The following is a 12,101-nucleotide window of genomic DNA, read 5'->3' on the forward strand; positions in this document are numbered from 1 at the left end:
CGATAAGCCTCTGGTTCAAATAAGGGAGCCAACGAGGTAAAAAATCTGTTGCTATGCCCTTGAGCAAGGCACTTAACCTCAATTGCTCCAGGGTTGCTGGACAATGTTTACCCTGGCCGTGACTCCACTCCCTGCAGGTGTCTCAGGGAGAGTTGGGATATACAAGAAAAATATTTCCATTACACACTTATTGGTGTAACAGGACATATATATGCACCCCTCCAAATAATAATGATTATTATTATCATCACGTTTTATTTTAGTAGAGCCACCACGACCTGTGACGGTTTCTTATCAAACGAGGGATAGTGAAATGCAACATGTTAAAGGTGGACTTTGTATTATTAATTGCAATGGTCATAAACTGTACAGCACAAGCAGAGAGGATGTCAAAGAAAAATGGAATCATTTGTGAATGCAGCTGAAGGTTTTTTGGTTTTTCATAATTTCACAGCCGAGGCCTTGCCAGAAACCCTGTGGGTGATGTAGCGTCATCACAGGCCACTGAGCCTGCTAGGGATGTATTTTGGAGTGGACTTGAAGACGTGGGATGGGTTTTGTTAGTTGACGTGTCTAACTTTATATGATGTCGTTAACCCCCTTTTCCGTTATGTTTTTATTTCCTCATTCAACACCCCGACTAGCTGGTGGCGGTAATGCGCCATTAACATCGGATGCCAACCGCCTTTAAACCCCATTGAAGGGGAAGTTTTATTTTTCAACTACTATGTTTGCCCACAAGAAGGCAGAGAACAGCGACATCGATCATGAAACGTCATCATTATGAGACCGACCATCGTATGTTATTTTTTAAACTTTTTTTCAACCATCATATATCGTCCATTCAAGTTGTGTTCACTACTTGTAATTTGATGATTATCCATTATTTGCCTGCTAATTCTGCACAATAGTAATATATTAAACAGTAGTTGGAACGTGTCTGAAAGGTAAGGAATGTTGGCATTTTAAATATTTAACCTCTAATGTTTACTATAGTAGATGTCTGAAACTAGCTAGTAACGGTAGCTAACTAAGATTGCATGCTATCAAGCTAGACAGCTGCTTCAGTACATTTGTAGTCTATTAGCAAAAGTCCCAGTTTACATTAGGGACATGTCTTGATAGCGCCTTTAAATGTAATTGACGTCGATAAACGTATGGTTTACACCTGCTGTAATCTGGCATGTGACAAATACACTTTGATTTGATTGTAGCCAGATCTAGCGATCTTTCGATCAAATTTAAAACGAAACTAATACGTTTCACCCCTGTAATAGTCTTGTTTGCCCTATGTCAAGTCAAACCAAGGCCTTTTCCCTTTCCTCTAGTAGAAAATATATATATTTTTTTGTAATAGTCTCTGACACAAGCAAGATCTATGAAGTTCTGCAAAAACGAAGATCTGTGTTTGTTTTGGTCATTGTTAATATGTACTTCAGTTCCTGTCATGTAATAATGTTGTGTTTTCTCTTTGGGTTTGTGGTGCTACTTTGTGTGGTTGTTTAGCAGAGTTTTACGTTGCCATGGCGACTCCAGGGGGACAGGGGGGAGGGGCGTTGTCTACAAGAGGAGGAGCTAGGAGGATGAAATGGGCTTTGGAGCTGACATTGGGCAATGCCAGGTAAGAAGAGAAACCCACAGGTGTGTAGGATTTAGTGGTTGATTTTTGGATTGGAACTCTATCAGCCATGTTGATTTTAACTGACAAATGGTGGATTATTGTGCCCAGAGCCCACATTTGATCATGAATTCAGATACACAGGCATGACTTGCTTGAAGAACTAGCTACCTTGTTAGAACTATGAATAACCTGTATATCTTTTCACCATCTACAGCCCTCTGAATAAAGTGAACTGAACTGACCTATGTCTCTTCCAGGGGTCGTGGTGACAGACAGAGTAACCAGGGAGTTGTGATGTATCCAATTGGCTATTCAGACAAACCAGTCCCAGACACCAGCATCCAGGAATCAGACAAAAACCTGGTGGAGAAGGTAGGTAGTGTAGAGGAGGAATTTAAATTATCTGTTTGTGCTTTTGCCAAATCCGTTGCTGTCATTGTCAATTAGTGACAGGAAGTTTGCATGGTAACACAATCAGACTGGCCCTCGGGCTACATATGATCAGGAAGCATTAACAAATCTCCCTGTGCACATTGTACTTAAAAGAAGAAAATGCCTTGAATATACAGGTAACTGCCAAACTAAAGGAAACATTTCATTAAATGAGGGATACAAAGTACACTGCTCAACACAAAAAAAAGGGAACACTAAAATAACACATCCTAGATCTGAATGAATGAAATATTCTTATTAAATACTGTTTTCTTTACATTGTTGTCAGCACATTCAACTATCACACAAATCATCAATGGAAATCAAATTTATCAACCCATGGAGGTCTGGATTTGGAGTCACACTCAAAATTAAAGTGGAAAACCACACTACAGGCTGATCCAACTTTGATGTAATGTCCTTAAAACAAGTCTAAATTAGGCTCAGTAGTGTGCGTGGCCTCCATGTGCCTGTATGACCTCCCTACAATGCCTGGGCATGCTCCTAATGAGGTGGCGGATGGTCTCCTGAGGGATCTCCTCCCAGACCTGGACTTAAGCATCCGCCAACTCCTGGACAGTCTGTGGTGCAACGTGGCGTTGGTGGATGGAGCGAGACATGATGTCCCAGATGTGCTCAATTGGATTTAGGTCTGGGGAACGGGTGGGCCAGTCCATAGCATCAATGCCTTCCTCTTGCAGGAACTGCTGACACACTCCAGCCACATGAGGTCTAGCATCTATCTCGGTACCTAATGGCAGCCAGGCTACCTCTGGCGAGCACATGGAGGGCTGTGCGGCCCCCCAAAGAAATGCCACCCCACACCATGACTGACCCATCGCTAAATCGGTCATGCTGGAGGATGTTGCAGGCAGCAGAACGTTCTCCACGGCGTCTCCAGAATGTCACGTCTGTCACATGTGCTCATTGTGAACCTGCTTTCATCTGTGAAGAGCACAGGGCGCCAGTGGCAAATTTGCCAATCTTGGTGTTCTCTGGCAAATGCCAAACGTCCTGCACGGTGTTGGGCTGTAAGCACAACCCCCACCTGTGGATGTCGGGCCCTCATACCACCCTCATGGAGTCTGTTTCTGACCGTTTGAGCAGACACATGCACATGTGTGGCCTGCTGGAGGTAATTTTGCAGGGCTCTGGCAGTTACATTGTGTTGTTTAAGTGTTCCCTTTGTTTTTTTGAGCAGTGTAATATTGAAAGCAGGTGCTTCCACACAGGTGTGGTTCCTGAGTTAATCACGCAACCAACATCTCATCCTGGTTAAGGTTGTGTATAAAAATGCCCTGTTGCCCATTGTTTAAGCTACCATGGCTAGAAGAAGAGATCTCAGTGACTTTGAAAGAGGGGTCTCAAAGGAGCATAGGGGGTTTAAAGGGTGTTTATCTCAGTCTCCAGAACTCAACCCAATTGAACACTTACGGGAGATTCTTGAGCGGCACAATATCCCCCCTTTTCCGCAATTGTTTTTTATTTGTTTTATTCAACAAAAGACTTTGATGGAGTTTCTCATGGAAGAATGGTGTCACATATAGAGTTCCAATAGAGTTCCAGACACTTGTTAAATCTATGCCAAGGTGCATTGAAGCTGTTCTGGCGACCCAACACCCTTTTAAGACACTTTACCTTGGTGCTTGCTTTATTTTGGCAGTTACCTGTAGATTGTTATTAACTTGCTTTCTCTCGCCCCCCATAACAGCGTTGCTGGGACGTAGCTCTGGGGCCTCTGAAGCAGATTCCTATGAATCTATTCATTATGTACATGTCTGGTAACACCATATCCATCTTCCCCATCATGATGGTCTGTATGATGGCCTGGAGGCCCATCCAGGCTCTCATGTCCATGTCTGCCAGTGAGTGTTTATTTAACCAATAAGGCACCTTGTGTGGGTTTGTGGTATATTGCCAATATACCACGACTAAGGGCTGTTCTTAAGCACAACGCAATGCGGAGTGCCTGGATACAGCCCTTACCCGTTGTTAGTTTTTCACTCTGCTTGTCAGAACCTAACTGACAACTAGGAAAAGCTCAAACCAAGTTTATTCACCCAATGGGTCAGACAGCTGAAACAACAAAGATATGTTCCCACCAGCACAATAATTTATTCTCCTCTTTAGGTGATGTCTCCTCCTTCTCTCTAAACATTACATCTTTGTTGCTAGACAGGAAGTTAAGTGATGTGTGTAATAAACTGTTCCTTCTCCCTTAATCTGACCTGACTTGACCTCGGCCCCCATTCCTCACCAAACCACATCTCTCCACCCTTACCAGTGACCTCAACCATTTGATTGCCATTTCCCTCACTTAGTAACTCTCCAAGCCCATGTCTCATATCCACCCTTAATTGACCCCACCATATACATTCCTCCTATGTATAACCATTAACTTCTGGTGTAGCAAGTATTTCAAATAATAACGCAACAACTGAAGCCAGAGTGTAGCCCTTCTCCACTCCATAGGGTTCCTAATATCTAACAATAACATGTTCTGTTAGAATGTAAACTCTCTGTAGCCCTTCTCCACTCCATAGGGTTCCTAATATCTAACAATAACATGTTCTGTTAGAATGTAAACTCTCTGTAGCCCTTCTCCACTCCATAGGGTTCCTAATATCTAACAATAACATGTTCTGTTAGAATGTAAACTCTCTGCATTCTACTCTCTCCCTTAGTGACATGAATAAGGATATTTCAAGTTTAGAAGTCAGTACCCATCAGTCCCCCCTTTTGAATAATAACACCGTACTGTTCAACATTATATACACTTGGAAATTACTTATAAATGAACAAAAAATAAAACATTAACAACACAGTTGTTTATTAGGTTTACACCTCTGAGACTCGTGGCCTCTGATATATAACTACACTATGCACACTTTTATGTTCATATTTCGTTGGACAACTGATAATGACATTTCAGCTGGAGCTTTTGACTTTCTTCATGTCCTCCTTCTGGTTCCTAAGAGAGAGACAGCACGAGACTTGAAAGCAAAAAGAAACACAAAACATAACGAGTATTAATAATATGGTATGCATAAACTTATATAAACTCAGCAAAAAATGAAACGTCCTCTCACTGTCAAATGCGTTTATTTTCAGCAAAATTAATTGTGTAAATATTTGTATGAACATAACAAGATTCAACAACTGAGACAACTGAACAAGTTCCACAGACATGTGACTAAGAGAAATTGAAATAATTTGTCCCTGAACAAAGGGAACGGGGAGGGGGAAAAGTCAAAATCAAAAAACAATCATATCTGGTGTGGCCACCAGCTGCATTAAGTACTGCAGTGCATCTCCTCCTCATGGACTGCACCAGATTTGGTTTTTGCTGTGAGATGTTATCCCACTATTCCACCAAGGCACCTAAAAAGTTCCCCGGTAAAGGAGTTCAGTGAACTCAAGGTGACTTTTGTCAATGGGATGTTTGTCCGTTCGTTCCGTGTAGCGTAAACCCAGTATTAAAAATGGCCCTAGCCCTCACCTTCCGATCCAACAGGTACAATCAGATATGGCCACAGATTGACATTCCTGTCTTGCAGGAAATCACGTACAGAATGAGCAGTATGGCTGGTGGCATTGTCATGCTGGAGGGTCATATCAGGATGAGCCTGCAGGAAGGGTACAACATGAGGGAGGAGGATGTCTTTCCTGTAACGCACAGCGTTGAGATTGCCTGCAATGACAACAAGCTCAGTCCGGTGATGCTGTGACACACCGCGCCAGACCATGACGAATCTTCCAACTCCAAATCGATCCTGCTCCAGAGTATAGGCCTGAGTATAGGCTCATTCCTTCGACGATAAATGCGAAACCGACCATCACCCCTGGTGAGACAAAACTGCGACTCGTCAGAGAAGAGCACTTTTTGCCAGTCCTGTCTGGCCCAGCAATTGGGTTTTAAAGGCAACGTTGTTGCCGGTGATGTTGGTGAGGACCTGCCTTGAGACAGGTTCAAAAATTCAGGGCCTCTCACAGTATGCATAAACTTATATAAACTCAGCAAAAATGAGTCCAGCCTCTCACTGTCAAATGCGTTTATTTTCAGCACTGATTAGGGATTGTGTAAATATTTGTGTAACATAACAAGTTGTTGTTGCCATCCTGTACCTGTCCCACAGATGTGATGTAAGGATTACCGATCCTGTGTAGGTGCTGTTACACGTGGTCTGCCACTGGGGGACGATCAGCTGTCTGTCCCATCTCCCTGTAGTGCTGTCTTAGGCATCTCACAGCGGACATTGCAATTTATTGCCCTGGCCACATCTGCAGTCCTCATGACTGCAGCATGCCTAAGGCATGTTCACGTGAGATGAGCAGGGATTCCCCAAGGCATCTTTCTTTTGGTGTTTTTCAGAGTCAGTAGAAAGGCCTCTTTTAGTGTCCTAAGTTTTCATAACTGTGACCTTAATTGCCTACCGTTTGTAAGCTGTTGGTGTGTTAACGACCGTTCCACAGGTGTATGTTCATTAATTGTTTATGGTTCATTGGACAAGCATGGTCCTGAAAATGGAGCAGTATGGCAAGTTTGGTGGCATTGTCATGCTGGAGGGTCATATCAGGATGAGCTTTTCTGCTGGATTCCACTAAAATGAAGGCCATATGAAGCCTTGTGCTTTCACCCAGTCTTCCCCTGTCAGGCCACAGGCTCCAAGAGGTGTTCCCAAGCCATGTCATTTTCACTTCACTCCCCATCTCTTTCCTCTTCCATGTCCACCCGATAAACACATGCGGTGGCCTTAATCAACTTTACTTCATCTTGAGGTAACTCAACACTTTATATACGTTTCAACATCAATGCCGTCAAAAGATATCCCAACAATGCTACTAAAGTAACCCCTGCTACTACTAAAACTGCCCCTGACGTGTTCTACACAATACCCTTCATTTGCTCTGTAGTCCAGTTCCATGCTGTTACTAAATCAAATCAAATCAAATGTTATTTGTCACATACACATGGTTAGCAGATGTTTTACAACAGGCCTACAAACCCTCAGTCCAGCCTCTTCAGCCTAATGCAGTGACAGTCAACAAGCACTGATGGAGGGATTGTGCGTTCAAAACTGGTGTAACTAGTTGTTGTTGCCATCCTGTACCTGTCCTGCAGATATGATGTTCGGATGTACCAATCCAGTGTGCAGGTGTTATTACATAAGGATATGGAATGAGTGATGGTACAGAGCAGACAGTAGATGGTATCAGCTGTCTGTCCCATATGAGATGAGTGTGTAGACAAAGTAAACAAAGTGGCATAGTTAAAGTGGCTAGTGATACATGTGTCCTCATGGATGCAGCATGATGTAGAGTACAGTATATACATATGCATATGAGATGAATAATGTAGGGTGGGTAACATTATATAAGGTAGCATTTTTAAAGTGGCTAGTGATATATTTAGTGTCATAAGTTTTCATAATTCCCATTATTAAAATGGTTTGGAGTTGGGTCAGTGTCAATGACAGTGTGTTCCAGCAGCCACTCAATGTTAGTGGTGGCTTTTAACAGTCTGATGGCCTTGAGATGGAAGCTGTTTTTCAGTCTTCGGTCCCAGCTTTGATGCATACTGAAACCTCGCAAGTTCTGATGAACGGGGTGAACAGGCAGTGGTTCGGGTGGTTGATGTCCTTGATGACTCTCTTGCCTTCCGGGTAACAACGGGCCTTAATACTTCGGGTGCTGTAGGTGTCCTGGAAAATGAAGTTTGCCCCCGGTGAAGCGTTGTGCAGTCCTCACTACCCTCTGAGAGCCTTACGGCTGAGGGCGGAGCAGTTCCCAACCAGGCGGTGATACAGCCCCCAGGATGCTTTCTCTTCCATGTGCATCTGTAGAAGTTTGTGAGTGCTTTTGGTAATCAAATTTCTTCAGCCTCCTGAGGTGAATCAGGCGCTGCTGCGCCTTCTTCATCGACGCTGTCAGTGATGATGGACCAATTCAGTTTGTCTGTGATGTGTATGCCTGAGGAACTTAACACTAGCTACGTGTTCTCCACTACTGTTCCATCGATGTGGATAGGGGGGTGTTCCCTCTGCTGTTCCTATATTATCCTTTACCATTACTACAACTCCTTCAGTTACTGTCCCTAAAGTGACTGCCGTGAGAATAGCTATTGCCCGTGAATCTGTCTCCTACTCTCCTGTTATCTTCTTGGTTCACTGATAAGTCTAGGACTGAACCTTTCAGATACTCCCTACTGGTCTCCCAACTCATACCCTGTTCCCTAACCACCAACATCTCCAATGACCTCCTGTGTTCTGCTACAGTTGGTACCTATGGATAATACTTTCCTGTGCTCAGGTTAGGTACACATCGCTCATCCCAAGGCCGATCTACACCTCACCCCTTTGTGAACACCCTCGTTACAGTATAATAATTGTGTCGCTCGGTCCCAATCTTCTGGGAGATATGTCAAGTGTTTGCTGGCTGTTAGAAATGGGGGAGAGATTAGTGGCGTTGGAAGACTATCCAACCGTACAAAACTGAGTCACATGTTTCTTAATCCCACTATTACCACTTACTTCCCTTCTGGGGATTTGGCCTCCTATATACAGGGAACTGTGGCTATTATTTCATTGACAAACCAATCACTGAAAGTTCTTTTTTTTTTAAACTTCAGTTTATTTTCGTAAATAGTTTAACTGTTATTTTTCTTAACTGCGCTGTTGGTTACGGGTTTGTAAGTAAGCATTTCACTGTTGTACTTGGCGCATGTGACATAGAATACGTCAAATCAAATTGTATCAGCATGTTACCACTGCTCACTGTTGCCTTTTCTCTCAGCATTCAAGCTGTTGGAGAACTCTAACCAGCAATGGCTTCAGGGGCTGGTCTATTCTGTAGGAAACCTGCTTGGCTCGGCATTGGCTATCTACAAGTGTCAATCAATGGGGCTTCTCCCAACGCACTCTTCTGATTGGCTCGCTTTCATAGAACCGCCTGTGGTGAGATTTTTTGCTATGCTGTTAAATCCAGTTTTAGCACATATTTTGTGTTTTATATGTTTTTCAGGTTTATTTGTCATGTGTAATGAATACATTGGAAATCTTACTCACTCATTTTCTGTCCTCTGCAGAGAATGGAGATTATGGGTGGAGGGATGGTGTTGTGAAGAGGACAGATGCGCGTGCACACTGAAATATGCTCAACTATTAATTATGAATACATGAAATCTCTTCCAAGTCTCTGGCTTTTAGGTTTTTGTCAAACCCCTCAAGGTTTGTATTGATCCCTACACTTTGTTTCTGTTCATTTGTGGGTTTTTATTGCAATTTTCACAGGTGATCAAACGTTACAACTGATAATATTAGGGGGCAAACGACATCCACCATCCTACTAAATCCACATTAGGTTTAATTAAGATGTCACCATAACACGTTTTTCATTTCAACTTTTTGTCAAATAAAAGGGTCAAAAAACAAATTTAAGGTGTCAAATGTGTTTTGTAGAAAACTGAAGAAAAACTTGCACAGGACAGAATGATGACTCCACTGGCAAATGTGTGGGAATGTCACTGTTCTAGAATAGTGAGTAAAAACATTCTTCAGAAATGGAGATTTCTCCTTTAAACCTTGGACACGCCTCTGTTTTCAAACTTGTTTTCTCCACGTTGGTGAAGAATGTGGAAAGGTAGGTTTTGCATTGTACCATCAGGCCATTTCTTCCAAATCATCCACTTTGTCCAGGCATGTCATTTCATCAGGTGATATTTGCAACAATGGTTACATATGACTATTTCTGCTCATGCATGTTACACATTGCAAGTCTTAAATTGATGGAAATTAGCAATGGCTTTCTAATGCTTGTTACACCTGCAATTGTCAAGCTTACCATTTTACAAACAAAACAGGTTAGAAGAAAAATAATGAGATTACTAAGTGAAATTCCAGCCAATCATTGAGCAGCATTTGCACTGTTAAACAAATGAATCTCGCATATTTATATTTGTTCCCCTGCCTCCACATGACGTGGTTATTTCCTAGAGAATATACTGCTTCAAAACGTGGTCAGAGATAGGCGATGGTAGCCCATCCACGGTGTAGATGGCAGATGAATGAAAACTCATTTAGACTGCAGGTACCACTTTCCTCACTATTTGCTGTCATGTAATATGTCATGTTTTTTCAATGGGTGGCTACTTTGAAGAATATTAAACAAATCAAAATGTGTATTATTTCATATTTTTGATGTCTTCACTATTATTCTACAATGTAGAAAATAGTCAAAATAAAATAAAAACCTGAATGAGTTGGTGTGTCCAAACTGTTGACTGGAACTATATATGACCTGCTGCTGCTTACTATCAGGCTGTTAGTAAATGAGTGAGTGAATGGTGGGAAGGGGAGGGCCAATGTGTGCAACCTCTGTAAATGTCTGTACTGCTCTGTCACTACACAAATGCGATGATATGTGTTCCAGTACCTCAGAACTCCCCAACCACCCTCTCGTGCTCACTTTTTGTTCCGGCACCTCCCGAGTTACAGATTTAGCACTACCGACATGCCTAGCTCTGTGAACCTCCCATCTCCCTCCCTCACTAGCTCGCTCTTTCTTTGCTGTGGAAGATGTGAGAGTTTGTTCTCAAAGTAGACTACAGTAAATCATTTCCTCCATTCCAAAAATACTGAATCTTAGGAGTCCCCACCACTCTCTCTCTGTCTCTCTGTCTCTCTGTCTCTCTGTCTCTCTCTCTGTCTCTCTCTGTCTCTCTCTGTCTCTCTGTCTCTCTGTCTCTCTGTCTCTCTCTGTCTCTCTGTCTCTCTGTCTCTCTCTCTGTCTCTCTCTCTGTCTCTCTCTCTGTCTCTCTCTCTGTCTCTCTCTCTCTCTCTCTCTCTCTCTCTCTCTCTCTCTCTCTCTCTCTCTCTCATGGTGTGTGTAGAAGCCATCAGATGAGCACAGTAGACAGAATCCACAGGACCAGGTTTCTTGCTTATTCCTTCTTGAATCCGGGAATCTTCCAACCAGAATTCCTGGAAAACCAGAAAAATTTTGGGAAAGTTTAACATTTACTTGCTAAACCTGTTCTAGGATTCTTCTACCTGTTGATGATATGCCTGTACTGGAAGAAGAAACTGGTGAACCCACTTCTGACCTAACTCTAGATGGCGCCACCAGTCCCTGGCAGGGCCAGGTAAGGCAATTAGGCTTGTAACGCTAAGGAACAGATTAAATGACACCATAGAGAGAACGTCTCCTATCTTTGCCATATTGGCTTCTTTCTCCATTTATCTCTATGCGTTTATATAGTGGCCACCTCCTTGAAATCAGGGGAAGGGGGATACCTAGTTAGTTGTACTACAATGTGCCTTCCGCATTTAACCAAACTCCTCTGAATCAGAGAGGTGCGAGGGGCTGCCATAATCGACTTCCACGTCTTCGGCACCCGGGGAACAGTGGGTTAACTGCCTTGCTCAGGGGCAGAACCACAGATTTTTTTTACCTTGTCAGCTCGGAGATTCAATCCAGCAACCTTTCGGTTACTGGCCCAACGCTCTGACCACTATGCTACCTATTGTAGTGTACTATTTATAAGTACTAAATTAGTGTACTATATAACTACTGTGCTTTATCTTGGCCAGGACGCAGTTGTAAATGAGAACTTGTTCTCAACTGGCTAACCTGTTGAAGAAATAATTATATATATATATATAATATATATATATATGACACGGGGTGTCATTTGAGACTTAGCCATTGATATTGTTGAATCTGATTGATACTAATAGGGGTGCAGTGGTTTTGTACAAAATATAATGCTGTCACTAACCCCCCTCTTAGGATTCTAGCTGTGGTGAGATGCCGGTACTGGAGGAAGAGGCTAATGCTACTACCATTACTGACCTCCTAACTCAAGGTGGCGCCACCAGTAAAGAAAATGTATGGGAGTAAAGAGTGCATATGTTCTTTAGGAATGTAGTCGAGTAAAAGTTATCAAAAATTAAAAGTACAGAGCCTAAAAAATTACTTCATTACTGAAGTAGTACTTTAAAGTATTTTTACTTAAAGGGGCAATCTGCTATTCAAACAATAACAAAGCGAC

General features: G+C 42.6%; 1 protein-coding gene across 3 annotated transcripts; it reads left to right on the plus strand.

The window, feature by feature from the left end:
• The first annotated feature begins 555 nt into the window (after positions 1 to 555).
• On the plus strand, positions 556 to 9,484 carry LOC124007797 (ER membrane protein complex subunit 4-like). 3 transcript variants are annotated; one of them, XM_046318565.1, is made up of 6 exons: positions 556 to 798; positions 1,507 to 1,621; positions 1,879 to 1,993; positions 3,765 to 3,918; positions 8,846 to 9,006; positions 9,138 to 9,484. In XM_046318565.1, the coding sequence occupies exons 1-6, from the start codon at positions 768 to 770 to the stop codon at positions 9,171 to 9,173; spliced, it is 612 nt and encodes a 203-aa protein (XP_046174521.1). In that variant the 5' UTR covers positions 556 to 767; the 3' UTR covers positions 9,174 to 9,484. The 3 variants fall into 3 exon arrangements, with proteins under 3 accessions (XP_046174521.1, XP_046174522.1, XP_046174523.1); XM_046318566.1 differs by lacking the exon at positions 556 to 798 and adding an exon at positions 805 to 947; XM_046318567.1 differs by lacking the exon at positions 556 to 798 and adding an exon at positions 805 to 947 and having other exon boundaries at positions 1,510 to 1,621.
• Positions 9,485 to 12,101: the final 2,617 nt, after the last annotated feature.

The sequence above is a fragment of the Oncorhynchus gorbuscha genome, linkage group LG21, assembly GCF_021184085.1.
Source record: "Oncorhynchus gorbuscha isolate QuinsamMale2020 ecotype Even-year linkage group LG21, OgorEven_v1.0, whole genome shotgun sequence".
Taxonomy (NCBI): domain Eukaryota; kingdom Metazoa; phylum Chordata; class Actinopteri; order Salmoniformes; family Salmonidae; genus Oncorhynchus; species Oncorhynchus gorbuscha.

Coding starts and splice junctions, on each gene's coding strand:
- LOC124007797 (XM_046318565.1), top strand. CDS start 768: ATGAAACGTCATCATTATGAGACCGACCATC. Junction 1,622..1,878: donor CTGACATTGGGCAATGCCAG/GTAAGAAGAGAA, acceptor TGTCTCTTCCAG/GGGTCGTGGTGACAGACAGA. Junction 9,007..9,137: donor CTTTCATAGAACCGCCTGTG/GTGAGATTTTTT, acceptor TGTCCTCTGCAG/AGAATGGAGATTATGGGTGG.